This window comes from Asterias amurensis, chromosome 16 (genome assembly GCF_032118995.1).
Source record: "Asterias amurensis chromosome 16, ASM3211899v1".
In the NCBI taxonomy this organism is placed as follows: Eukaryota; Metazoa; Echinodermata; class Asteroidea; order Forcipulatida; family Asteriidae; genus Asterias; species Asterias amurensis.
In genome coordinates this window covers 10,441,189-10,466,741 of record NC_092663.1, presented here as the reverse complement: position 1 = coordinate 10,466,741, position 25,553 = coordinate 10,441,189, and the positions used below count along the sequence as shown (strand labels likewise).

Genomic DNA, 25,553 nt, shown 5'->3' with positions numbered 1-25,553 from the left:
TTGTTATTTGTTAAAAAATTCTTAAAGATTATTATTTTTAACGTACTTTTTGTATAATTATTATTTTAATTCGTGTACATAATAATTGTTTTGTTTAAATTAACGTAAAAAATTATACATTTATCGGGACGAGGATCGCTGTTCGACATCGACCTGGATGGTTTTTCTAATACACCCCGTTTGTGAATCACGTCCAATTGGTGCGATCATCACATAGGTTCAGCGATAATGGGAACGTCAATTGGGTAATATTCTTAATTGTTTAGAGTAAACCGGAAACTGGAGGTCAAGTTTTTTTCTTTAGTTTTCTTCGTTAATTTGTTGAATTGATTTTACTTTTCTGTTTTTAATCACTATTTTTACATTCCCAAGAACATATTCATTTTTTAGAGTCATAACTTATGTTAAACTAAAATTTCCGACAGAACAAAATCTCCCCAACGTCAAACTCCATTAGGTTGGGACCACAATGGTCCCGGAAGTTCAATTTCTCGCGAGACTTGCACAGTCTATAGCATAGAAACACAAGGCACCTTGTGCAGTATACATTGTACAGTAGCTTTTCTAGAGACTGGTTCTGCAGTTTTTCTAATGCTTTACGTGTGTGTGATGCGGCGGCAAACAGACACTGTGATAACTTCTTATCTGCAAGCATTGCAAGTGCACGTCATTGTAGTATGAAGTTTGTTTGAAACTTAACCATTACGGGATTGCATCTATGCTGGCCGCCACCAACCACCACTGGTTACGCTGACCTATACAAAAGAAAAATTAAACTCAATCTGACCCCCACTCAATTTAAACAGCTACCTGAGCGGAATGTTTTCAACAGAAATGGTATTTTTACTTGTTTATAATGCACTTGTTCACCATTTTAATGTAATTTTGATATGTGTACACTTCTGAACTTTTCATAATTATTGATTAAAAAATCAGGCCCCTACCTAAAGGTTTTTTGAAAAACTAAAAACACTTCTGCCGTTGAGAGCAGGCGTCAAAGGAAAATGCCGCTGACGTCATTTGTGGGAGTTTGCTTTGTTATACATCCACGCTGCAACAAAGCGGCTTTATCTACTTATGACGTTTTGAGAGTGATTACGTAATGGGGCTTTTCGCAAATCTCGCAGAAAAGCTCTGGACAAGGGCATACAAAGTGATTGTTTTTTTACACAATTGAAACCTATTTATAATCATATGACTCGATTTCCTTATTCATCGTAAACATTTTAAGTGGAATTCAGCAAAGTTCACGACTTGACATTTTTGTTCAAGCAGGTCTAAAATATAAAATCATGAATACTGTATGAATACTGAATGAATCCCAAACAATTTTGTTTCTTTAACTTCTTACTCAACCAAACTCAGTAAAACAGTTACCTTACTGATCTCAATCCAATCATACAACACTTGTACCGCGACAGACCGTACATACATTAACCTTGAACTTCGCTCCTGAAGGGGCACATCAATTTTCCTCTTGTAAGAGGCACTGTATGAGGGAAATGTAAATTTGTATTTGAACTTTGCAAAGGGCACCACGACAAAAGCACAGGGCACCACGGCTGTTACTGTGGGTGCCATGGGTTATTTGGAGGCATGCGTAACATGTCAAAGCAGTGTACATGACGTACATTACAAGCACATGCATGCATGTATTGAAAACATGCACTCAGTACTGGGTCTCAATATAAACCACAAGGGAAACTGACTGGGTACACTTTTAAATGATTTCGGGGGTTGAACAAAGAATTGACTAGAGTGGGATTCGAACCAACGACCTCCTGATTAGTGTGCCGGCGCTCTACCAACTGAGCTATCTAGCCCTATATTGGCGGTGTCCCTATTTTGTCCATATCTTTGTTCAGGGATGCCAGTCAGAAGCCATACAACCATTAACTGCCGTTTAGCCAGGGATCACACCCAAATTACGATACAACCTGGGAAGCGGCAGTAAAGTATTGGGTCTGGTACACGCAATGAAAACGCTACGCCGAACGCTCCCATAGTTATTGATTTGTACACTCGTGAGAAAGTTATTTTGTTAATAACTTATTGACTTGATACATGTACTTTGATATAAATTGTCGGGTAAACTTTTTTTGTCTATTCTGGTTGTCTAGTGAATTGCATGTTTTCATTAAATTATTTGGTTGTCAGTGTAACATACATCTGGAAATAAAAAATGAACTTTTGGGGCGTGCATTTGGCACACTAGGGCGGACCTACAAACTTTGCGGCCAGAACTAAAATATATATATCGATATCACTGTTATTTAAGCGGCTGTGGGTAGTGATATGTATACACTGACCTATGACCTATGAGACACAACAAGCCAATGTGTGTCAAAATGGTGTGTAAACTGTCAAGATAATCTTGAAAAAACCTGAACAAGTTTTTTAGAAACAAAATTTTAATGGCCACAGGGTGTCAACGCTTAGGTAAAGCAAAACTTTAACAGTTTCCTTATTTGATTCAGAAAATCATTATTGTGAGCTTTTTAAGATACAGGCATGAGATTCTTTTTACTTTAGTCTGATTTCTGATTTCTTTGTCCTTGGGGGGAAAATTGTTGGTAAACCATTTGTAGGACAGGCTCAGAACTCTATATAATATTCCTACTTTTTTACAAGGACCAAGTACCATGCCTGAAGATAAGACATACTTGCGTTGGAATTATTCCATCATTTCTTGCGATGAGTAATTTTTCCTTAATTACTACGGCCTAGGTCCCACTACCGCCAGTCGGCGTTTACACCTAGTGGTGCACTAAAGAATGGGTTAAAGGATTCAGGTACTTTTTCAAAATGTCCACAGATTTACATAAAACTTACAGGGTTTAAAGATAATGATAGTGGAAAGCTTCCCTTCAAATATTACTTACTGAGGTGCTGTAGTTTTTGAGAAATGAGTAAAATAATGTCATGAAAATACGTTTTTACATGCTCATAATTTTCGTCTCATGAGACGAAAATTATTTTCATGACATTGTTTTACTCATTTCCCCAAAACTACAGCACCTCAGCACGTAATATTTTCAGGGAAGCTTTCTACTATCGTTATCTTCAAACTGTAAGTTTGGTGTAAATCTGTGGACATTGTGTTTTTTGTCCTACAAAAAGTACATAGACCCTTTAATTGGCCCAAACTGTAGACATATTGCCCAAAATACAGACACATACATTATTTTAGTGTTAGATTTTTTTTATAGATTGGTTTCAATGGCCAACTGCATCTCTGAGCACTGGGTTGGTTTCATACTAGGACCATGTTCTGCATCTTTTAAAACTTCAACCGATTTTCAAACATTTGTTTGTAGTAAGGCATACTGTATTCAATACACCGCTGCAAATCAGGAGAAAAAGTGGCCAAATCAGGAATCTCTGTGTCCTCCTTTGGTTTTCTGAAACATGAAGAGCTCCTAAAATTGTCAAAGAAACCACTGTTCTTCATCATGTAATTGGTTTCGCTACAAGTGACCCATTTATCGACCACCTTTAAACCTGGTTCCCATGAGAGTAGACTGTCACTGTAAGGTATTCCAAGCTTTGCACAGACAGCGGACAATGCTTCTTTGGGCTTTCTTAAGAGCTCATCTGAATCTATGATGATCGGATCGGGATCCAGGTTATTGTCTTTGATGTGTTGCCACAAGTCGTTGCCTTCTTTGTATGTCAGTCCTGGAGGGACCATTGCCGGCGGCAGCTCATCCAGAATGAGATCTTCCAGAGAGACGTTGACATTGTGGAAAACCTCCAGAATCTCCTTATTCAGCTTCTTCCACGAGGGAAACATCTTGTAGGGATTCCTGATCAGGAACATGTGCCGGTAGCCCTTCGGGAGGAGGTCAAACCTCCCGTTCAGCCAAGGGACTAACTCCTTGGAAATGACCACCCTATTCCCTGGGTAGCCCGCCTCAAGTTGCCTCTTGACCCACTCAAATGTTGCAATGGAGCTCTTGAACCCCGACCCCTGACCCTTAAGTAGCCCATCCTCGTCAAGGTCATCACTACCCTCGAAGGGCTCAGGCGAGACATTTTTGCTGAGGCTTTCTGGCCCAAAGAAGTAGGCTACTGTGAATAACTCGAAGATCATCTTGGAGTCTGGAATGTTGCTCAGGCTTTTAAGGAGGACAGAGGAGCATGTTCTTGGTGAGGCCCACAGGATTATCCTGGCCTGATTGTTTGCTGCTTCACCGCTCATCATAGAACCTAAAATAACCATAGTATATATGTATTTATCGCCATTCAGAGTTTGCCCTTATTTCAGCAATTGTGCAACTGCTTTGGTGAGTTATTAAAGAAACACAGACTAGTGAAAAATGCGAGTGCTGCCGAAACAGGAATAGTTATAACCTCCTTGAAACAAAAAGCTTACACAGCAATGTTCTAAAAATTGCAACTACTGTGTTCAATGAAGTTAGACTGGTCTCCTGTCTTTATCCTTACTTGCTTTTCAGAACCAGTGATTTCATTGGATACAATCATTTCATTGGCTAAACGTGCAGTGACATAAGCTTTGTATCTGTGTTTTGATTGGTCTGAGGTGACATTCAGCGGCTGCACTTGCGGTCGTCTGCATATGAATCTAAGTGAAAGGTGAAGATGGACAGGGATTGACCTGCCCTAGAGGCCACTGGCATTGTTCATGAGCCTCATAGTGTGATGTCAGATGTTCAGGCTATATACTCAAGTGTCCTTCTGGCCACCTGGCTTGTGGGGAGGGCCACAATGAATGACCATGAGCAGTAGCATGAAGGCACTCCAAGGGATCATTGCTTTTATTAAAAAGGAATCAATGGTTCTTCAAAAGCAAACTCCAATTTGATTTTTTCCCCACTATTTCTTAAACCAGTGTTCGACCTTAATGCCATCCATGGAGTGTTCAATGTCTGGTAAAAATTTGCTGCAGGCTATTCAAAACCACTTCTGTGGTCGATTTCACAAAGAGTTTGGACTCGTCTTATCTCGCCTAACATAGGATTAATCTTAAGATCTGCATGCTACAGTGCAGGGTTGGGATTCGTCCCAAGTCCTAAGACTAGTCGTAACTTAGGAAGAGTTTTGTGAAATCGACGGCTGTTATACTTTAAAACTTGTCCGGTGGAGAAGAAAGAAAAGAAGAGAAACTTGTTAAAACTTTACCTCATGTGTTTAGATAGTAGCCTTATACTTGTAACCACAATCCATAAAACTCATGCACTTGAACAGTAGATGACCACCTTCTGCTCTGTACCTCGATCTCTCTGTTAGTTTGGCTGTATATTAACACAGTGATGGCCACACACCCACCACTACACATAGCAACTTCCTCATTGCAAAACTAGCAACTACACTACGTAGCACTAGTAGTCAGTTACATGCTTTGTAGCTATATCATTCACAGATCATGCATACTGGGAACTATACAATAAAGCAATTTTGTTTACCTAGTGTGATAAAGGCCAGTTACTATTTATAGTTTAAAGGATTTGGGTACTTTTTGTTACACAAAACACAATGTCCACAGATTTAAATTAAACTAACACTGTTTAAAGGGTAGATAGTAGAAAGCGTACCTTAAAATATTAGTTGCTGAAACAATAGTTTTCTCAGTATAAAATGCAGTTTTGATTTTGTTTATTTGTTTGAAATTTATCTGCATTTAAGAACCTTTTATAATCTTTACTTTTTTGAACTTGCAATTGAATAACTTGAGCAGATGATTTTTTATTGATTTTTTATTTTTATGCTGGTTATCTTTTTGGTTGCTAAACAGTTTGCAATCAGCTGATTCTATTTTCTCAGTTATTTAAAGTTCCATTGGGGGCCCATAAAACTTGATTACATGCATGCTTGCCTTTTTGCGCCTGCACATTATACACCGGGCAGTTTTGCAGATCGGGAATGATGGAAACAAAAACACTTAATGGCAGACGCTTTGTTAGAGACCATTAATTTCTGTAAACCAACAACCATACGTATTGATACTACATGAATTTTAGGATCTCTGACTGGTTCTGTGGTTGGCGGGCTCAGGGGTGGATTTCACAAAGGTACATGTAGTCCTAACTTAGGACTAGTCCGAGGCAATGCTAAGAGATAGGACTAGTTTAAGTTAGGACCAGTAACTCATCCTAACTTAGGACTGGTCCTATCTCTTAGCATTGCCTAGGACTAGTTCTAAGTTAGGACTACCTTTGTGAAATTCAACCCAGGGCTATTGTGAGGGTTACCCATTGTGAGAGAAACATTTATTTCTACAAATAATATAGAACTACATTGTATTTTAATGCATACATGTATAAACAAAATACAACAAAAGAATCAATTAGAGGAAAGCGCGTGGAGGCAAGGCCCAAAGTAATCCAGGTAGCTTGTAGCGGCTTGCCTTTACATAACAAAATACATAATCTAAATGAACGTGCTTAGGACAATACAAAGGCGAGACAGACAGACAGACAGACAGACAGACAGACAGACAGACAGACAGACAGACAGACAGACAGACAGACAGACAGACAGACAGACAGACAGACAGACAGACAGACAGACAGACAGACAGACAGACAGACAGACAGACAGACAGACAGACAGACAGACAGACAGACAGACAGACAGACAGACAGACAGACAGACAGACAGACAGACAGACAGACAGACAGACAGACAGACAGACAGACAGACAGACAGACAGACAGACAGACAGACAGACAGACAGACAGACAGACAGACAGACAGACAGACAGACAGACAGACAGACAGACAGACAGACAGACAGACAGACAGACAGACAGACAGACAGACAGACAGACAGACAGACAGACAGACAGACAGACAGACAGACAGACAGACAGACAGACAGACAGACAGACAGACAGACAGACAGACAGACAGACAGACAGACAGACAGACAGACAGACAGACAGACAGACAGACAGACAGACAGACAGACAGACAGACAGACAGACAGACAGACAGACAGACAGACAGACAGACAGACAGACAGACAGACAGACAGACAGACAGACAGACAGACAGACAGACAGACAGACAGACAGACAGACAGACAGACAGACAAACTACTGTAGAAAATGACAGTAACAAAGTAAGCAAATCTTATGCAACCAATAACTTGATTTTGATTAAAACTAACTAAGCATGAATGAGAACAAGTTTTGACTAAATAAAAAATAACCTCTAAAGTCTAAAATTTTACTTTTTGAGAAAGTTTGAAATAAACCTCTTTAAAGCCAATTGTTTCTTAAACTTTTTTGGAACAAAGTTTTAAAATGAAATTAATAAGAACGTAAACAGCAGAAGTTATTAGTTCTCCTCGTCTAAAAACAAATAATCAATTTTTTGTTTATACTTGGCAGCTTTATGAGTGTGGGCTTTTATCCAAAATCTGTGCTTCTTCACTTTGATGATAGTAATGAAATCATATTTTAGAGACCTTTAAGCATCATGCTTACAAGTTAAGCCGAAAAGGTTACTGCAGCTGATTTTTTAAAACGCTATGATTAATCCTATCTCAAGTTAAGACGAGTAACTCGTCCTGACTTATGTTTGGTTCGATGCATCCTAATGTCTTCGGATACGGAATTGAACTCGTCCTTAGTTTTGAGATTAATCCTATCCTAATTTAGGGAGAGTTTGGTGAAATCGACGGCTGGTTCTTTTATAGTAATATCTTTCCAAAACTTAAAAGTGAAGCTGGCTCTTAAAGTGATCACGCTTTGTGTGGCTTAACACTTGAGCCGCTGATCAAACAGTGTCAAGAAGTAAGGCAAACTGTTTTCAATACAGCGCTGCACATCAAGAGGAAAGGTTGCCAAATCAGGAATTTCACTTTCATGAACTGGCTTTTTGAAACATGTGGTGTTTCTGAAATTCTTTGTGGTGTCTGACTTTTCAGTATTCACCTTAATACCACTGCTCATCAGCCATTGATTTATTATACTCGATCCAGCTTCCCAGGAGAGAAGAGAGTCGCTGTAAGGTATTCCTACCCTTGAACAAACAGCTGACAGTATCTCTTTTGGATTTTGAAGCAGATCATCGGAGTCTATGATGATTGGATCTGTATCCAAGTTGCTTTCCTTGATGTGTTGCAACAGTTCAGTCACTTCCTTGTAAGCATCTTCAGGGTGGCTGAGCTCCTTGGGTAACAGATCGAATACAGGGTCCTCAGGTGTGAGCTTTCTGCCAAAGAATTCCAGTGACATTTTCTTCCAGGATGGGAAGACCTTATAAGGATTTCTGATCAAGAACACGTGTCGATAGCCCTTTGGAATGGCGTCATATCTCCCATTTACATTATTGGCAAACTCTTTAGCAATGATGACCTTTTTACCCTGGTAGTCCGCCTCAAGTTGTCGCTTGACCCACTCAAAGGAGCAGATTGAACTCATGAACCCTGACCCTGGTAATTTCAATAAGCCGTTGCCATCCAGCTCAATGCCTTCATAGATTGGCTCAGTAGGAATATATGTTGGTATGACTCTGTCAGGGCCAAACATGTTTGCACTAGAAAATATTTCACAAATCATCTGAGACTCAGGGATGTTGCTCAAGCTCTTGAGAAGTATTGTGGAGCAGGTCCGTGGTAAGGCCCAAAGTAGAACTCTAGTTTGATCACTCATGTCGGACAAAACTGTTAGCAAAAGAAAACGAGAGCGGCTTCACACTTCTTTCTGCACCCAATAAATCCTAAATGTCAGTGTGAAGAATGAAGAAAGTCTAGCTCAGGTATCGGCAACTCGAGATGACTTCTTTCTTTACTCCTCAGAGAAAATATGTCTGTGTACTATTGAGGCGTACAGATTCTAAGAGTAATTTAGTTTGCGGAGACATCAGAAACTACACCAAAAGTGTTTAATTTATTGCATGGTATACCAGCACAATCAAACAGTGTTTATTAGATCACGTGCTTGGTTCATCTTTGCAGTAAAAAAAAAAATAATTATTTAGTTTTTTTTTATGTGTTCTGAGTTGGCAAAATATCATGGTAGCTGTACTACAGTTAGGGTTAAACTTGTTTTCACTGCCAAAAGATCTTTATCATGGTGCGGCCATTTTTATTCCCCACATTCGTATCCAAACTGAGGCTGGAAGGAGAATTAGTCTGGTTTCCTTTTTGTACAATAGATATTAGCATTTCATTAATGTTGTTGGAGACAGGGAACATGACCAAGATGGTGGCAGCATGAGTTTGGTGGGAAAATCCACAAGGCCATAGGGCTTGTTACTCAACAGGTTAACTGACCAGAATTGTTTTTAAAAGACCAGAACCAACATGACATGAAAAAAGGCCTGTAAAGAGCTTAACTTACATTTAATTGTTTTTTATTTGAACAAGAACAAGAACTGTCTATGTCAAGAGAAGATGTATCTTATTTGTCTCTAGGGTGTTATTATTTCACTAGTTAAACAGCCAATAAGAGATTATGTCAATTACATTTTTATGGCCAAATAGACATTGTAGATACCGGTTATTATTACCATTTTACTCTCAAAATTTGCATTTAGTAATAAATAACTCGAGTCAAAAATGCACTCAGCCACGCAGCTTTTTCAGCCGAGAGTCAAAAGCGGCTTATCTATTATTATGACCCCTTGAGGCCAGTGACGATTTTCCCCTAATTGGGTTTGAACACAGTTCTCCAGCTTGGCAAAGTGAGGGCGCTACTTTCCACATCAAATAACTGCTACTGATGTCACGATTCCTTTGTCGCATATACACCGTCAATGTTAACCAACTCACAAAGTTTCAAGGTTTCAGGAGCTTTTGTACGAAAGCTGGATTTGTTTAACTTTAAACGCTGGTTTCTTGGATTGCTATAGACTTTTCACTAACTACATGTGTTTTAGTTTTTGGTATTTACATTGCTAAAATTTGTTCCATAACTCTGCAAATATTTGTTCCATAACTAAGTTAAGGAACAAATTTTAGCAATGAAAAGACCAAAAACTATGCAGATAAGCTAATTCAAAAGAAGAAGTTATTAATTCTTTATAGTAACGCCTTTTCAATTCTTCAATATGTGAAGCTTTCCTCAAAGTGACAATGCTTTCTATGGCCTAATACTTGAGCCGCTGTTCAAACAGTTTCAAGTAGTAAGGCATACTGTTTTCAATACAGCGCTGTACATCTGGAGAAAAGGTTGACAGGTCTAAAACTTCACTTTCATGAACTGGCTTTTTGAAACATGTGGTGTTCCTAAAATTCTTGAAGAATTCTGTGTGTTCCATCATATTCTTAAATGTGGCGCTTACCATCCATTGATCTACGACACTTACTCCAGCTTCCCAGGAGAGAAGAGAGTCGCTGTAAGGTATTCCTACCCTTGAACAAACAGCTGACAGTACCTCTTTGGGATTTTGAAGCAGGTCATCAGAGTCTATGATGATTGGATCTGTATCCAAGTTGTTTTCCTTGATGTGAAGCCACAGATCGGTGATTTCCTTGTAAGCCTCGCCATGTTTTACGACTTCTGGGAATTGATCAAGTACAGGTTCCCCAAGTTCAAACTTTCTGCCGTTGAGTTCTGAAATCTCTATTTGCATTTTCTTCCAAGATGGGAAAACCTTCTTAGGATTCCTGATCAAGAACATGTGTCGATAGCCCTTTGGAATGAAGTGGTACCTCCAACTTAAAAAATTTGCCATCTCCTTAGCAATGATGACCTTTTTACCCTGGTAGTCTGCCTCCAGTTGTCGCTTGACCCACTCAAAGGAGCAGATTGAACTCTTGAACCCTGACCCTGGTCCTTTCAGCAACCCATTGGCATCCAGCTCAATGCCTTCATAGGTAGGCTCAGGATGTGTGATTCTGTCTGGGTACGTGGTCTGTTCTCTACGGTCTGGGCCATAGATGTTTGCGGATGTATAGAGTTCAAAGATCATCTGAGAATCGGGAATGTTGCTCAAGCTCTTGAGAAGTATTGTGGAGCAGGTTCGTGATAAGGTCCAAAGTAGAACTCTAGTTTGATCGCTCATGTCGGAAAACACTATTTAGAAAAAGAAGAAAAAAAATGCAGGCTTGTTTTGACAGTTAACAACCTTTTTTTTTATTGAAGGAAAAAAGTAATTTTGTGTCCTGTCTTTAAAATTGTTGAAAAAAGGAAACATGCAACAAAAATTGATCGATAGAAATATTGATTGAAAAACAACGAAGTATGCTAATAAACCCTGTGTGGTTTACTTATGATGAGGAAGACGTCAATGTTGCTGCAATATTGCAGATTGTTATGTTTAAAAGCCAAAGAGCTATACCACTTTTTTGAAATTGCTGATGCATGTATACATACCTGAAACACCTCTTTCTACACCCAATGAACCCTTGATGTCAGTGTGAAGAATGAAGAAAGTCAAGCTCAGGTATCTGCAACTTGGGATGACTTCCCTACAAAAAATACGTTATTGTGGCATTACATTCTTTGGCTGTAGATTTTTTATGATATATAATTTTGTATTCATTTATTTATGGTATTAGGCATCGGGCCTTACATACCAGCACAAGTACAATTAATTAGGTCGGGGTGAGGGTGGGCGGCTCATTGTAAAAGTACAGCTTTGCATCTAGCAAGTTAATTACCAAACTAAAGTAAGGCAATCATAGTTAATACAAACCCCAAGTGCTTGCTTACTTGCTTTAAAGCCAGTGGACACTATTGGTAATTGTCAAAGACCAGTCTTCTTACTTTCTGTATCTCAACATATGCATAAAATAACAAACCTGTGAAAATTTGAGCACGATTGGTCGTCGGAGTTGCGAGATAACTATGAAAGAAAAAATCACGAAGTTGTGTGCTTTCAAATGCTTGATTTTGGGACCTCAAATTCTAAACTTGAGATCTCGAAATCAAATTCGTGGAAAATTACTTCTTTCTCGAAAACTACTTCACTTCAGAGGGAGCTGTTTCTCACAATGTTTTGTACCACCAATCCTCTCCCCATTACTTGTTACAAACTGAGGTTTTATGCTAATAATTATTTTGAGTAATTACCAATAGTGTCCACTGCCTTTAAGTTGAGTAGTTTCATGATTAATTAGAAGTGCACAAAATAATATCAAAATTACATTTAAATGATAAACAAACACATTATAAACAAGAGTAAGTATAGCATGTCCGTTAAACAACTTTTACTCAAGGAGCTGTTTAACATTTTATTCAGCAAATGAGTTTGAGAGAGAATTTCGTTTGAACTCAGCAGCTATACGGACTTGGGCTGTTATAAGAATTCTACAGCTCTCCAGCTTCATTTGAAGTTATACATGTTGGTCTTTACAGTAAAGGTTTGTTGTAAAAGATTTTATTTTTGTAGAGTGTAAGCCTGTGATGGTTAAATATTTAAATGGTTAACCGTTTTCAAAAGCACTATCCGTTTAAAGACACTGGACACTATTGGTCGAGCAGCTTTTTTTGGCAAGCGTTGTAGGCGTTTTAGGGCAACGTCGCGTGCTCCATACAACAAACTTTGAAATCACTGATGCTGTACATCAAAACTGATAAAAGATGCTGTGTCGGGTTTTTGGCCGATTTGACCCAGGTATTTTTATGTGGGTCAAGAAAGTTACAAGCTTTCATTTGAGCCATTGCTCGAAAAAGTCCGCCAATTTTTTAGTAGCAGTAAAATAAAGTGCTCAAAATTTGTTTTTGTCGGGATCCCGACAATATATCACGTGACCAATTCTTATGTGTTTTATAAGAAATGTTTGTAATTTTTGTCATGGTTCCTGACCATTAAAAGTAAAAGTTAAACTTTTTTCGTTAGGGCGGGTGATACTCTTTGAAATACCATTCACTAAAAAAAAAATTATTTTTTAATGTTTGGGGCAAAAAATCTGACATAGCATCTTTAAGTCTTATATTTCATAATTTCTAAATCCAGAGTATGGAAAATGAGAAATTTAATGAAGACAATATCCATTGGAAAATTAGTACATCACAAAATTTAATTTGACAATTCCCTCGCTCTTTAATAACAACAAATTCATGCATACACACCTGAAATGTTGCTTTCTGCACCCATTACTACCTCCATGCTTCACACCATGAGTCCTTATGTTGGTGCTTGTCAGTGAGAACAGTTATAGTGTACAGGATATGGGAAAAGTGTATGGCTTTGGGTTTGAAAGTTCAACTTCAGTGCTAGGATGTCAACCATGACCCAGATGGTCTATACAGCTGGAGTACATGTAGATCATACATTGTAATTGTTATATTTAATCTTGCTGTGAACAGGCCATAGAATGTCTGCACACTAAACACTTTTATGTATTGACTTATTGATTTAGTGGTTTTGACATGGCTGCAGTATGAGCTATTTGTTGTATTACTTACATTTTAGAGAAAAATATTTCACAAAAGAAAAAAGTTCTAGTATGAACTTAATGAGCAGTAAGCTTTCTGATTAAAATTAAGCAAGGGTGTTTTTATCCTTAAAAATACTGTAAAATCTGTAAATAATCAAGTTTGTGTCTTAGCTTAACGACACTGGACACTATTGGTAATTGTCAAAGACTAGTCTTCACAGTTGGTGTATCTCAACATATGCATAAAATAACAAACCTGTGAAAATTTTAGCTCAATCAGTCGTCGAAGTTGCGAGATAGTAATGAAAGAAAAAACACCATTGTCATACGAAGTTGTGTGCTTTCTGATGCTTGAGTTTGAGACCTCAAATTCTAAACTTGAGGTCTCGAAATCAAATTTGTTGAAAATTACTTCTCTCTCGAAATCTACGTCACTTAAGAGGGAGCTGTTTCTCACAATGTTTTATACTATCAACCTTTCCATTACTCGTAATCAAGAAAGGTTTTATGATGATAATTATTTTGAGTAATTACCAATAGTGTCCACTGCCTTTAAAAGATTTTGAAGACCAAATTTAACTGTCTGAACCAAATTTTACTCTTTGAACCAATAAAGGCTATTTTACAGAGTATTGAAATGGTGGGGTGTTTACAAGTACATGCAGGATGAAGTGTAGAATAAATTTTCAGCCCGAGTCTGTCAAAAAGTTACTGTAATACAACAACAAACAAAAACGCCAGAAAAGAACGCTTCAAGAAAGACTGCAAGAGTCGAAACTTGAAGCCACTAATTAATTGTTTGCATTTATACCAACGGTTCTTTTAGTTGGCAATTTGCAATCAGCTAAATCTATTTTCTCTCGCAGAATAGAGTTAACAAACGGCCTACTGTCAGGTTCTACATGTATGATCTGTGTATCATCAGGTTATGTACTTAAACTATGCCCTGATATGTAACAACAGCCTGAGAAGTCCATATCTCATCAACATTGATTCAACGCTTCATATAGACCATTTGACCTGTGACATCACATGTTTACAGAAGAGCCACACTAGAGCCTGGACTTCCTGCAGGCACGATTTGTACACAGCCTAATGGAAGGAATATTCATCTATACTATTAAAAGCGTAACCTGCGCCATCTTGGATTGAAAATTAGAAGGTCCAGTGGTATGGCATCCTTGTGGAATCCGACACGGTTGTTTGTGTGGAATTCAATACGTTTGTGTGGTTTCAGACGTCGGGTTGCAAGTCTGCAAAACCCTGATCCAAACTCGCACTTACAAGTCATGTGATTGGAGGAAGTTTGGGCGGCGACCGTGCGTCAACCACTGGTCGATGTTGTTACCAGACTTCCTAGAAATCTTTCTGACAGGCGACTCATTGGTCAGTGTTTCGCAGAGGGTGCTCCGGATTGGTTCATTCATTGCCCCTTGCCCGCCCACCCGCCATTCGATCCGCCCTTTTTGGTCAGGTTACTTTCGTGTTGTACTAAGCATGGTTCTCCGGATTGGTTCATTCATTGCCGCGCAGGGTCGAAAGGGTCGAAGAGGCTGGGTGCCAGGACAAAACCGAAACCAATCTCACGAATTTGCATTGAATGGATGAAGTACCGTAGATTGATGTTTCGCAGGCGACCATGTGTCAACCACTGGTCGACGTTGTTATCAGACTTCCTAGAAATCCTTCTGACAGGTGACTCATTTGTTGAAAAGATTAAATGGAGAATATTTATAAAAAAGCATTCACTTCCAAACGGCATGAGAATTATCATGATGGACAAGGATGAGATCAAACGGAAGCTTTATAATTTGGAAACATTGGGTAGGGCCGGCTATAGGTTGGAAGGTGTCTAAGGGAACTTTACAATTACTAATATTTTGGGGGTGGGGGGGGGGGCCTTCAATGAGCCATTCTGGTCAGTGTATTGTGAGTGGTGTGTTGTCTGGTTTGAGACAGGCCACCTGTTGCTTGGTGAAGGAGGTTGCCGTGGGACCACTTTAGGTTGACAGTGGGTGGCGACCTCGGACTTACAAAAATCTCCATACAGAAATTGCACTATTGATGCCAGTAAACTCAAATGAGTACATGAATACCGTTTTAGAAGACAGTCTGTTCATGGAGGTATAATGTTGCAGTTTCAGAGTTTAACCCATCACGGAAGTTTGTGAAACCATTCCTTACTCTATGGTGAAACTTATACATGTACGTCAAAGGCTGTTTTGAAGCTGTAAAAAAAGAATTTTGCTTTGCATTTGGTCAAAGTTGTTAAACAAAATGACATTAATTTTCCTTTTGAATAAGTCCATTCACAAAATTGGTTAGAGCAGTGTGTCGGTCAGGTCTCAGAATGTACATTTTGCCAAATCCATTTTGTAGCCTAATTTAGCCATCGGCCCGTCGGGTTATTAACAAAAGAGACCTCGTGCGGCTGAATGGGGTACATTTTTAGGAGTTTGTCTATTGACCCAAACTGGACGTAACAAACCCTAAACATAACTTGACATGCTTTCTGAAAGTGAAATAAGTTGGGGAAATTAAGGAGTGGGGACGAATTTATCGTTTTTATTTAGTTTGTACGATATAGGGTTCCAGAGATATGGGATGTATGGAGGTTTGTTCCTAGAGCAGCGTGAACATGAACGCGGTCAGAAATTGTGTCGTTTGTCGTTAAAATTTCGCGAGATGCAATAAGCCCAAAGTGACAATAAAACAAAACCAGACCTGCCAAGTCTCACGCATTAGGCGTGAGACTCACGCATTTGGGCTCTGTCTCACGCTCACACGCACATCAATCATTATTGGGGCGAGATCGGGGAAAAAAATTACGACATTTTTTGTACAAACTTTGTACAAACAGAGCGCAAATTTGCAGATTGCGCACGCTTTTGCTCATCCAGTAGGTTCAGCTTAGTATCGGCAGAGCGCAAAACGCTTATTGCGCACAAGTTTGTTCCGATTCTTTTAGCAAATTCTTTGAAATGCGCTCCACTAGCGAAGACACAACAGGCTGAAGAAGTGAGCGATTGATTTTGGACATCATTTTTAGTCTATTTTCTTTTTAAGTTTGGAAGGAAATAATCTGACACAATCAAACCTCCACATTAACCATCAACATCTCCTGTGTACAAGTGAGTTTTAATTATTCTGAGGAGGTTTTTGATGCATTTTGAAACACTTTTTTGTCCACAATTAAATTTCGGATTTTTTTATTTATTTATAAAAAAAAGAAAGAAAAAAAAGGTTGGGCGGCGATTTAGAAAGGCCTTCTTAAACTGGCAAAATTTTTTCCGGGGGGAGGGGGGTTGAGCTTTGAAAAATCTCACACATAGCTAGCTGGCCTCTGGACTTGGCATCTCTGCCTGCAAAACACTTTTTTGACGTTCACGTTAAGTGCTCCTGTTACATGCAGCCTATTGACCAGAAAGTTTACAGGACCAATTCAGATGAGAATAAACTAAAAAGAGGCCTACGCTCTTACCGCCCCGCCCCCCGAAAAAAAAAAAAAAAAAAAAAAAAAAAAAAACAGTAGATAAATTAGATTTGTGGCACATCACACAGCATGTTCCAAAAACTCGCTTTACTTATAGTGCTGTAGCAACGCTATGCATCGTGGGACGTAAAAATGTCATTTTTGACGATGTTTTTTAAAAAGGAAATGCAAGCATTATGAATGTATATTGAGTGTGTGGAGAAAGTTTTGGTAGGGTAGTACAAAAGAAGCTTTAGTTATTGCTGGCTAACGGTCAGTTTCACCTATCAACACTGATTTGAAAAACGTGTAACGTTAGGGAGGCCCAACATTAGACCCCTATAAGGATCACGGGGGAGCCTTATAGTTTCTAGATGCATAAGGTACGTCGTCTAACACAAAACGAGGTGGGTACAGCCACTGCAAGTAGTGGCGGACGTGCAAAATAGCTTCATTTTGGGTTAGAATTATGACGCCATGCATCAATATTGAGAGAGGCGTATAACACCATCACCCACATTTCGAAATATTTGTGTAAAGGATTTTTATAGCCTAGCGGGGTGCCGCGCGAAGCGCGGCATCCCGCTAGTATCTTATATTTTATGGAGATTGCACTGTCTAATTCCTATCAACTTTTGATATGATGAAAGAGGGCACTCTCAAAACTTGTCCAGCTTTTAATTTTTCATAACTCTTGGATTATGTGGAAATTATGACACAAAATCTTGCCTGCCAGAATATTCAAAGAATGTACAAGGTCACACTTATTGTAAACAGAGTTCACATGGTCTATAGCAGAGTGTCAACCGAGTTTGATAAACAAAATTACAAGTCCCAATACCTTTGTATTCTATAGAATTACATTACAAAACAAATAAAAAATTCCCACTAACAAAAGTCTAATTTAAAAAATCCCACTGGGATCCAGGTTGTGATTTTTACAGCCAGGAATCCCAGTATTATCCCGCCGGGAATCCCGGTTCTTCCCAATGACCTTAACCTGTGGGGTTATTATTATTATTATAAGCGTCTTCGGGCAAACTGTAATACTTGACTCTGATTGGTTTATCCATGGCAACAAAGGTGTGTTACCCCAAAGTGCATTGTTCATATCTCACATTGCGTTACCTGAAAATGAGCAAATTTGAAAATCTCCCTAATTAGTGTCCCCTGTTTTGTTGAATGCAATTCTAAATATCTCTCTGAATGTTGTGCACAATATCCCTATTGAGACTGATTGCGAGTTTCAAATGTTGGCAGCTCTGAAAACATCAGACTATTTTTTGCATTTATACCATAAGTCTGTTTAAATATATGTAGTTTGCAATTTTTGTCTTGGCCGAGCAGATAAAAGCACCAGAATGGAGCTGTGGTGTTTCTGTTCAGTAGAGTGTGGGTTCGAGTCCTGTTGTTCCATTGTATTGTGTAATGCACGCAGGAGCCCATGGCACTTATCAAAAAGAAAAGGGTTTTGCCCTGGTGCTCCTGGTTTGATTGGCTGCATATTCAACCACAGCACCTTGTAAACCAATACACGGTGCTTTGTTAAAGGCAATGGACACTATTGGTAATTGTCAAAGACTACCCTTCTCATTTGGTGTATCTCAACATATGCATGAAATAACGAACCTGTGAAAATTTGAGCTCAATCGGTCGTCGAAGTTGCGAGATAATAATGAAAGAAAAAACACCCTTGTCACACGAAGATGTGTGCTTTCAGATGCTAAATCTGAGGTCTCAAAATCAAATTTGTGGAAAATTACTTCTTTCTCGAAAACTATGTCACTTCAGAGAGAGTCGTTTCTCACAATGTTTTATACTATCAACCTCTCCCTATTATTTGTTACCAAGTAAGGTTTTTGCTTATAATTATTGTGTGTAATTACCAATAGTGTCCACTGCCTTTAAGGTAAAGGTCTATTTATTTTGTGTAATTGATATCTGACTCATACCATTTTTATTCACTGTCTCTAAACTCAAACATCTAACTGCATTATTCTGCAGGTCGGTGGCATTGCTTGCTGAGATGCCAGGCACTGGTGCTGTCCATCCCCTGCCCAAGATTGAGTCCGTCCTGCTGCATCGTTATGAGACCGCCTATGATTATTTCATCATGTGCTGTGAGGTGAGAATTGTTAAAAGAACCCTGATATCAATGCGGTACCCGCTGCCAAAACATAGGATTCAAACTGCCTCTAGCTACCGGGCAATCTCGGTAGTCTAGTTGGTAAGACACTGCTCTAGAATTGCAAGGGTTGTGCGTTGGAATTCCACTCGAGTAATATGCCCGTGATATTTTTCCACAGGACTCTGGAAAGTACTGAGTATACAGTGCTAACACACACTGGTGTATGGGTAAAAACCAGTCTAGAAATTGTTACAATTCTTTTGTTTTAGCCTTCGAGAAAGAACCTGCTAGGAACAAAACTTTAGGTCATTAACTATTTGTTGCATTTATACCATAGCTCATTTCAGTTGGTAAGCAGTTTGCAAAAGCTAATTCTGTTTGCTCAATTTTTTAATTGGTGAGAAACATTTTCCTCAAGAAATGTTCACTACCTGAAAAAAAATGATAGATTCACCACGCCTTAGATTTTTCCTCAATTTGTCTTGAAAAGGGATGATTGCATGATTTCCCACCCTCTATAGATGTTTGTGTAAGTGGTGAAGTGCCATCACGGGAAGGGAAACTCAGCCATTGTTTTGACCAAACCTCTAGATATTTAGAGAAATCTAGCAATATCCCAACACTAAAATTAAGGCAAGTTGGCTTAAATGTAGTTTAAAAAGCTATTCATAAATACACCCAGACTGTTTCGCTATTCCAATTGGTGGAGAGCGCGTCACGTGGGGGTGTTTAAACGGTTGATAATAACCAGCTGGAGTTGTTTATAGCCGGTTGTTTACAGATAGCATTGTGCGGGTTAGCGCACAACCTCGTTCCCTGGTGGGATTGATATCACCGCGCCATTAGCCCATGGAAACAAGGATGCATTACAACACGCACAACTGCATATCCAAAAACTGTCTCATAAAAATGCACCACACGGCTCTGGCCTTTATCACACGGCCACAACCCTGCTGGCTTTAAACGGCCGTTTAAGACCTCGTCACTACACTTTTATTCCCTTACTCAAAACCTACCTTTTCCATTTATCATTGTCTTTTTTTTCTCAGAATCACTTACTGTTAGCGTTGTCATTTGTTAACAAAGTAGAAGATATTTAAATGCTTGGTATTACTGTTATTATAATTATTACAAATCACAAAGAAAATTGTCTAGGGTGCACAGTGCCCATAGCTATCTGTTTAGACGATGTGAGAAGGGTTGTGTTCACCAACCAAAATATTGCACAATATTCACACCTTGAAAAACCTGTAGAATTTTATTCTCATAGGGTCGCCCAAGGTACAATAACAAAATGATACTAATTTGATTTATTTACTTTTGTTTGTTTGCCATCCAGCTTCTGTTCTTACTTCTAGTTGCAGTTTCTGGCATGAGAGCAGTTCAGAAACTCGTCAAGATCAAAGCGCAATTCTTCCAAAGTGCGTGGTCATGGATTGAGGTAGGGCTTAATGCAGAGTGACTTTTGTAGACTCAATATTATTTGTTGACTCCTTTTGTTAAAGGCACTGGACACTACTGGTTATTACTCCAAATAATTGTTAGCATAACAACTTAATTGGTATAAAGCAATGGAGAGCTGTTGATAGTATAAAACATTGTCAAAAAAGGCTCCCTCTGAAGTAGCGTTAATTTTGAGAAAGAGGTAATTTCTCTTTGCAGGCCTAAAGTCTTTTAATATTTGTTTAGGCATCTGAAAGGGTGTTTTTTCTGTCATTATTTTCTTGCAATTTTAATGACCAATTGAGTCAAATTTTTCAGTTCTGTTATTTTATGCATATGTTGGGAAACACCAAGTGAGAATACTGGTCTTTGACATTTATCAAAGGTGTCCAGTGCCTTTAACAATAAAATATGAACTTGAAAGCACCTTAGCTTTGCTTTACAATTTGTTAAGGGGTTTGGGTTAATCTACAGATTTTCTGATGCCAAGTCATCTCTTTTCCTTCCTCTTTCCCTCCAGATTGGCATGATACTTTTGTCACTGACGTACTTTGCTTTGTATGTTTGCCGTTTTGTCTTTGTCAACAATGCCACTCAGCACCTGAGAGGAACCTACATGGAGGAGTTTGTAGATTTGTCCTTCCTTGCTTACTGGGATCAGGTGAGTGGATTAAGGCTCCGTGAGAAGAGTAAGAGCAACAATTTAAAAAAAAACTAGACATTGTGTTTATTTTAAATGTCAATGCTACAGACCTTGCACTCCACCTTTTCCCTGTTGTTTTTCCCTACTAATTTGTTTGCAAGTATTTGTAAAAGAGAAAGTTTAACATTTGTCTACAAATTCACACTGGTTGCATTTACAAATTGTCCCAACCCGGTTGATGGTTGGATTTGTCTGTTACCAAACCAGTGACCAAAAACGAAGCTGGAAGTTAACTTAGTCTGGTCCCCCTTATTTGAAAAAAAGCATCAGTTTTCACTATTGTAAATTAAATACATGGCACTTATAAAGATTTAGCCTGTGGGATTCAAAACTTTGCAAAGTTGATATACAATCTTTTGTGGTTTGCGGTAGCAACATGGATGCACTCTGTTTTTCTCGCTGTGGTGATTCCAAAAAGCACACCACAGACAGAAAGCACACTCCCTTTCAGACAGACTTTATTTCCATGATGTTACCACAAACCCTACCATAGTGCGTCAACTTGTTGAGTGCGGACAACTTTTAACCAGTTATATTTGAAGAAAAGTGTTGTTAAAGGAACGCTACAGAATTGGTAAGAAACAAAAATCAAGAAGATCACAGATTTACATAAAACTTACACGATTTAATGATGATGATAGTAGAAAACATCCCTTGAAATATTTCTGTCTGAAATGTCATACTTGATGAGAAATAAATAATCTAATTTTGCGTTTGGAGTTTATCGCTCAGTAAGCGTTTTAGTTATTTTTGTTTTGGCATCGATGCAATGCAAAATTTGTAGTTAGTTTTTCACTCTTCTCCCGTGGCCCAGATGGCCGATCGATCTCAAACTCTACAAGTTGGTCAGTGTATGTATAATAATGGCAGATTACACTGCAAGCAACTTTTTTGGTAGCAATACCACTTTTTGTAATGTTCCTTTAATAATTTATTGTTTTTCCCCCAACAGATTCTGAAGGATTTATTGGGTAGTATTATCTTCCTTGCCTGCATCAAGTTCCTACATTTACTGCGTTTCAACCAGACTGTTGCAATGTTTGGGGCCGTCATTGATGGCGCAGTCAAAGAAATCCTTGTGTTTGCTGTAAGTTGGTGTCACTGTTTTATTCCCCCCCCCCTTCAATCTGAATACAAATGCAGACAGTTTCTACTGGTTAAAAGGGCTGGGTACTTTTTGTAGGACACAAAACACAATGTCCACAGATTTACATCAAGCTCACACAGTTTGAAAATAATGATGGCAGAAAGCTTCCCTTCAAATATTACTTTCTGAGGTGGTGTAGTTTTTGAGAAATGAGTAAAACAAGTCACGAAAATAATTTTTGTCTCTAAAGACGAAAAATTATTTTAGCATGTTTTACTCATTTCTAAAAAACTAAAGCACAATCAAAAATAATAAGCTGCTCAAGTTATTATTTGATCTACATTTTGATATTTCATTCCAAGAAGATTGTATATATAGGTTTTCCAAAAAAAATAAAAACTGTTATTATTCTTAATTGTTTTGTTTTTCAATTTTTTTTTTTTACTGAACTCCCTGCTTCTGTTGACATCCATTTCAAATAGTTGTACCTAGTGATCCTTGAAGTCGCCTTTGCCTGTCTGGGCGTGCTCCTGTTCTGCACCCATTTCTACCCACTGAAGCACCTGTACATCTCCCCTAACGTCCTGAGTGGCATGATCGTAGGGCACCCTGCAGATGCCCAAGGTCTCGCCATGGAGTTCCCTACCTTGTGGCCGATGTTCTACTCTGTGTACATCATCTGTATGGTCATTCTAATGGCTGGATTGGTGAGTGGAACAATTTCTGGTCTATACCAATGTTTGCATAGCTTCCAGAAGTTGTTCTTATCATTGGATTCTATTTCAGAAACTGATCAGAATCTCTGAAACACGCCCATAGAAAGTGTTTTTGGGAACAGTTGCCTCCCCAGTGTCCTTTTACTTACATCACCGAAATCACTGAAACAGTGACGATTGCGTAACAGTTACCTGTACTTGAGAAGTTCCAAATTTGTAGCAATCGACGACTATGTCACTTTTAACGGTGAACCTGTGTAAAGCCTTCTTGTGATAATATTTGGCCAGGCGACCACTGTCATTAAAAGTTTTCAATAGTGGACTTGTTAAGCACCCTCTTGCGCTGTATGTAATTTTTTTTTTCAAACAACCTCTGGTGTTTTTATAGATTGTTGGCTTGTCTGTGTTTGTTACGTTACAAACGAGTCTAGTTATTAATACACAGCCAGTTTTCAATTTATTTTAGTCAAAGACCCTTTGATCAACGAAGATTGTGCTTGGGTGACCGTGATCTCAAGTTTACCTTTCTATCCAGGTTTCAAAACAGGAAGTGGGACCATATCTCAAGAAATACACACTCAATTTTTTATTTTTAGGTCAACACAACGGAACAGCTCTGTGATTGTTAGTTACAGTCACATAATATGTCTATCTATCTATCCTATGTCGCTCCATTGCAAGATGGAAGGCCTCTTCATCACCATTCCACCTTGATCTTTCTTGTACTTGTGGCATCTATGTGACGCTTCCAAATTCTCTGATGTCATCCATCCAACGTCTACTCTTTGTCTTGTTTGTGTTCTTGGGGTCCTAGACATATATGTCTAGTTATTTTTATTAATATTAACTAACATAGTATTATTATAAATTCTTACCTGGATAGATAAAAGCCATTTTGTGTCACAGCTACAAGAAGACCAAGCAGGAAGGCGTTCAGGCCGTGGGTGGCAAAGAGGTCATTCTCTTCTTCTGGAATATGTTCCTGATCCGTGTCGGACTCAGAAGACTCCCTGAGGAAGACAAGCCAACAACTTTACCAACGGTGAGTGACTTTCGTCTTGACGCATTTATATTAGCTCTCGCTTTTGTTTCAGGCAAGCAACTCTTCCGCGTTTCTGCGGAATTCTGTTGAAAAAAAAAAAATTGCGCTAAAATAAAAAAAACTTAAAAAAAAATTAGCCTGGTATGTATGCCTGGCAACATCAATGAACAACTACAATAATTTGAAATAAGCCTAGTACATGCTAACAACGCACCTTAGAGCATAATAAACCTCAACATTTTCTAGGGTACTATTGTGCACTGCTAAAAATGGTATTCTTGAAACAAGAAAAACAGCTTATTTTGAGAAAATATTTCTTATGTCACTCCCTACAAACTTTTTCTAGGGAGTGACACAAGAAATATTTTCTCAAAATAAGATGTTTTTCTTGTTTCAAAAACACCTTTTTTAGCAGTGTGGGTCTCATGTCCTGTGGCGTTTTGGCTGCCTCGCTCCGCACTTCCTCTTTTTTTTCTTTCCTCTTCCGACAGGCAGTTGCATGCTTGTCATTTTCATTTCATAGTCTCATACTAGCAAACTTAACCACTGAACTAACCAAGAACCCAATGGTGACAAGGTAAGGAAGGTAGTTTCAGTTTTAGATGCCCAATCAACGTAGTGCCTCTCGGCGAGATTCGAAGCGGGGTCCTGGAGGTGAAAGAGGAGGAAAGATACCACAATGGTAACTCTTTGTTTCCTGTTAGAGGGAAGCTGTTAAAAAAAAACAATTCATTCTCTTGTTTGTCTTTCTCATCCCTTAAAGGGAAGATATATGCTCGGTAATCACTCTTTGGCAATTAATGGCAGTGATGGTTTGAAGCCTACAACAGCTTAAAATAGTCTAAACCATTTTTTAAAAACCTTTCAATCTGAAGTAATGTGGTTATGTAAATAGATATCAATTTTTATGCCCCCAAATTTGAATCTGAGAAGCGTTACGGCAGCTCTTCTCAGATTGTCTTTTCCAATTACGGCTTATTTTTCCTGCGTCGACATAATTGCTCTGTTTTTTTGGCGATAACTCAACTTTAATAGATTGCCCGGTAGCTAGAGGCAGTTCGAATCCTATGTTTTAGCAGCGGGTACTGCAAACGACTTAATAGATTTTAAATTTGCATCAGGGATAAAGAATATTAATTTTGGTTTTACTCATAAACACCGATGTGTGTAGCACCGTATACTCGGAGTCCCGTGAAAACAATCACGGGCATTTTACTCCGGTGGGATTTGAACCTATGACATTTGCAATTCTAGAACTCAACTTTACTTTTGGATTCACTCATCAAATGTTTTGTGTTATTGCTGGCAGGAGTTTACAATGGCGGAGATTGAATACCAAGTGGATGAGCTGCTGTTCCGGATGAACGCCATCTCCAATCAGCACGGCCTACCAGAGAAGCCATACGGTTACTTTGAGGACTCTGATTGCACCCATGGCATGATGGAAGATGGGATGTCTAGCACCTGCTCTGAGGTATGTACTGGCTGCTCCGAGGGCAGAATTTATTTTTCTTCGGCCACTTCCCAACGAAATTCCATCTAGTGACCTTTTAAGGGGGACATTTTGCTAACTTGTTATGACATGGCGTGTCGTGGCCTAGTGGTTTATTAGACTACCGGACTCAATCTCTGATGTTTTTAATCAGCAGAGTGTGGGTTTGGGTC

At 38.8% G+C, this 25,553-nt stretch overlaps 4 protein-coding genes and 1 non-coding gene across 6 annotated transcripts in view; 1 reads left to right on the top strand and 4 right to left on the bottom strand.

Annotated features, from left to right (window-relative positions):
• The window catches only part of LOC139949260 (uncharacterized), a 136,837-nt gene that overhangs the window by 106,022 nt on the left and 5,262 nt on the right, over nt 1–25,553 (top strand). For both annotated transcript variants that reach the window (XM_071947657.1, XM_071947655.1), the window contains exons 53-59: nt 18,774–18,894; nt 20,237–20,338; nt 20,861–21,001; nt 21,996–22,130; nt 22,613–22,837; nt 23,730–23,888; nt 25,198–25,362. In XM_071947657.1, the coding sequence (XP_071803758.1) occupies nt 18,774–18,894; nt 20,237–20,338; nt 20,861–21,001; nt 21,996–22,130; nt 22,613–22,837; nt 23,730–23,888; nt 25,198–25,362 (1,048 nt within the window). The remainder of the gene's footprint in view (nt 1–18,773; nt 18,895–20,236; nt 20,339–20,860; nt 21,002–21,995; nt 22,131–22,612; nt 22,838–23,729; nt 23,889–25,197; nt 25,363–25,553) is intronic.
• On the bottom strand, nt 1,751–1,823 carry Trnas-acu (transfer RNA serine (anticodon ACU)). Its single transcript has one exon. It is a non-coding gene; the product is annotated as a tRNA-Ser (tRNA).
• On the bottom strand, nt 3,033–5,319 carry LOC139948908 (uncharacterized). Its single transcript, XM_071947271.1, has 2 exons — nt 5,143–5,319; nt 3,033–4,209 (listed from the first exon to the last, which is right to left on the bottom strand). The coding sequence occupies exon 2, from the start codon at nt 4,202–4,204 to the stop codon at nt 3,281–3,283; it is 924 nt and encodes a 307-aa protein (XP_071803372.1). The 5' UTR covers nt 4,205–4,209; nt 5,143–5,319; the 3' UTR covers nt 3,033–3,280.
• On the bottom strand, nt 7,027–8,921 carry LOC139948786 (uncharacterized). The gene has a single exon (XM_071947112.1). The coding sequence runs from the start codon at nt 8,619–8,621 to the stop codon at nt 7,725–7,727; it is 897 nt and encodes a 298-aa protein (XP_071803213.1). The 5' UTR covers nt 8,622–8,921; the 3' UTR covers nt 7,027–7,724.
• On the bottom strand, nt 8,916–13,153 carry LOC139948785 (uncharacterized). Its single transcript, XM_071947111.1, has 3 exons — nt 12,990–13,153; nt 11,289–11,383; nt 8,916–10,988 (listed from the first exon to the last, which is right to left on the bottom strand). Exon 3 carries the CDS (start codon nt 10,975–10,977, stop codon nt 10,060–10,062), a length of 918 nt encoding a protein of 305 aa, XP_071803212.1. The 5' UTR covers nt 10,978–10,988; nt 11,289–11,383; nt 12,990–13,153; the 3' UTR covers nt 8,916–10,059.

Bases quoted from the DNA above. Each gene is read 5' to 3' on its own strand.
- LOC139948785 (XM_071947111.1), bottom strand. From the start codon at position 10,977: ATGAGCGATCAAACTAGAGTTCTACTTTGGACCTTATCACGAACCTGC.
- LOC139948786 (XM_071947112.1), bottom strand. From the start codon at position 8,621: ATGAGTGATCAAACTAGAGTTCTACTTTGGGCCTTACCACGGACCTGC.
- LOC139948908 (XM_071947271.1), bottom strand. From the start codon at position 4,204: ATGATGAGCGGTGAAGCAGCAAACAATCAGGCCAGGATAATCCTGTGG.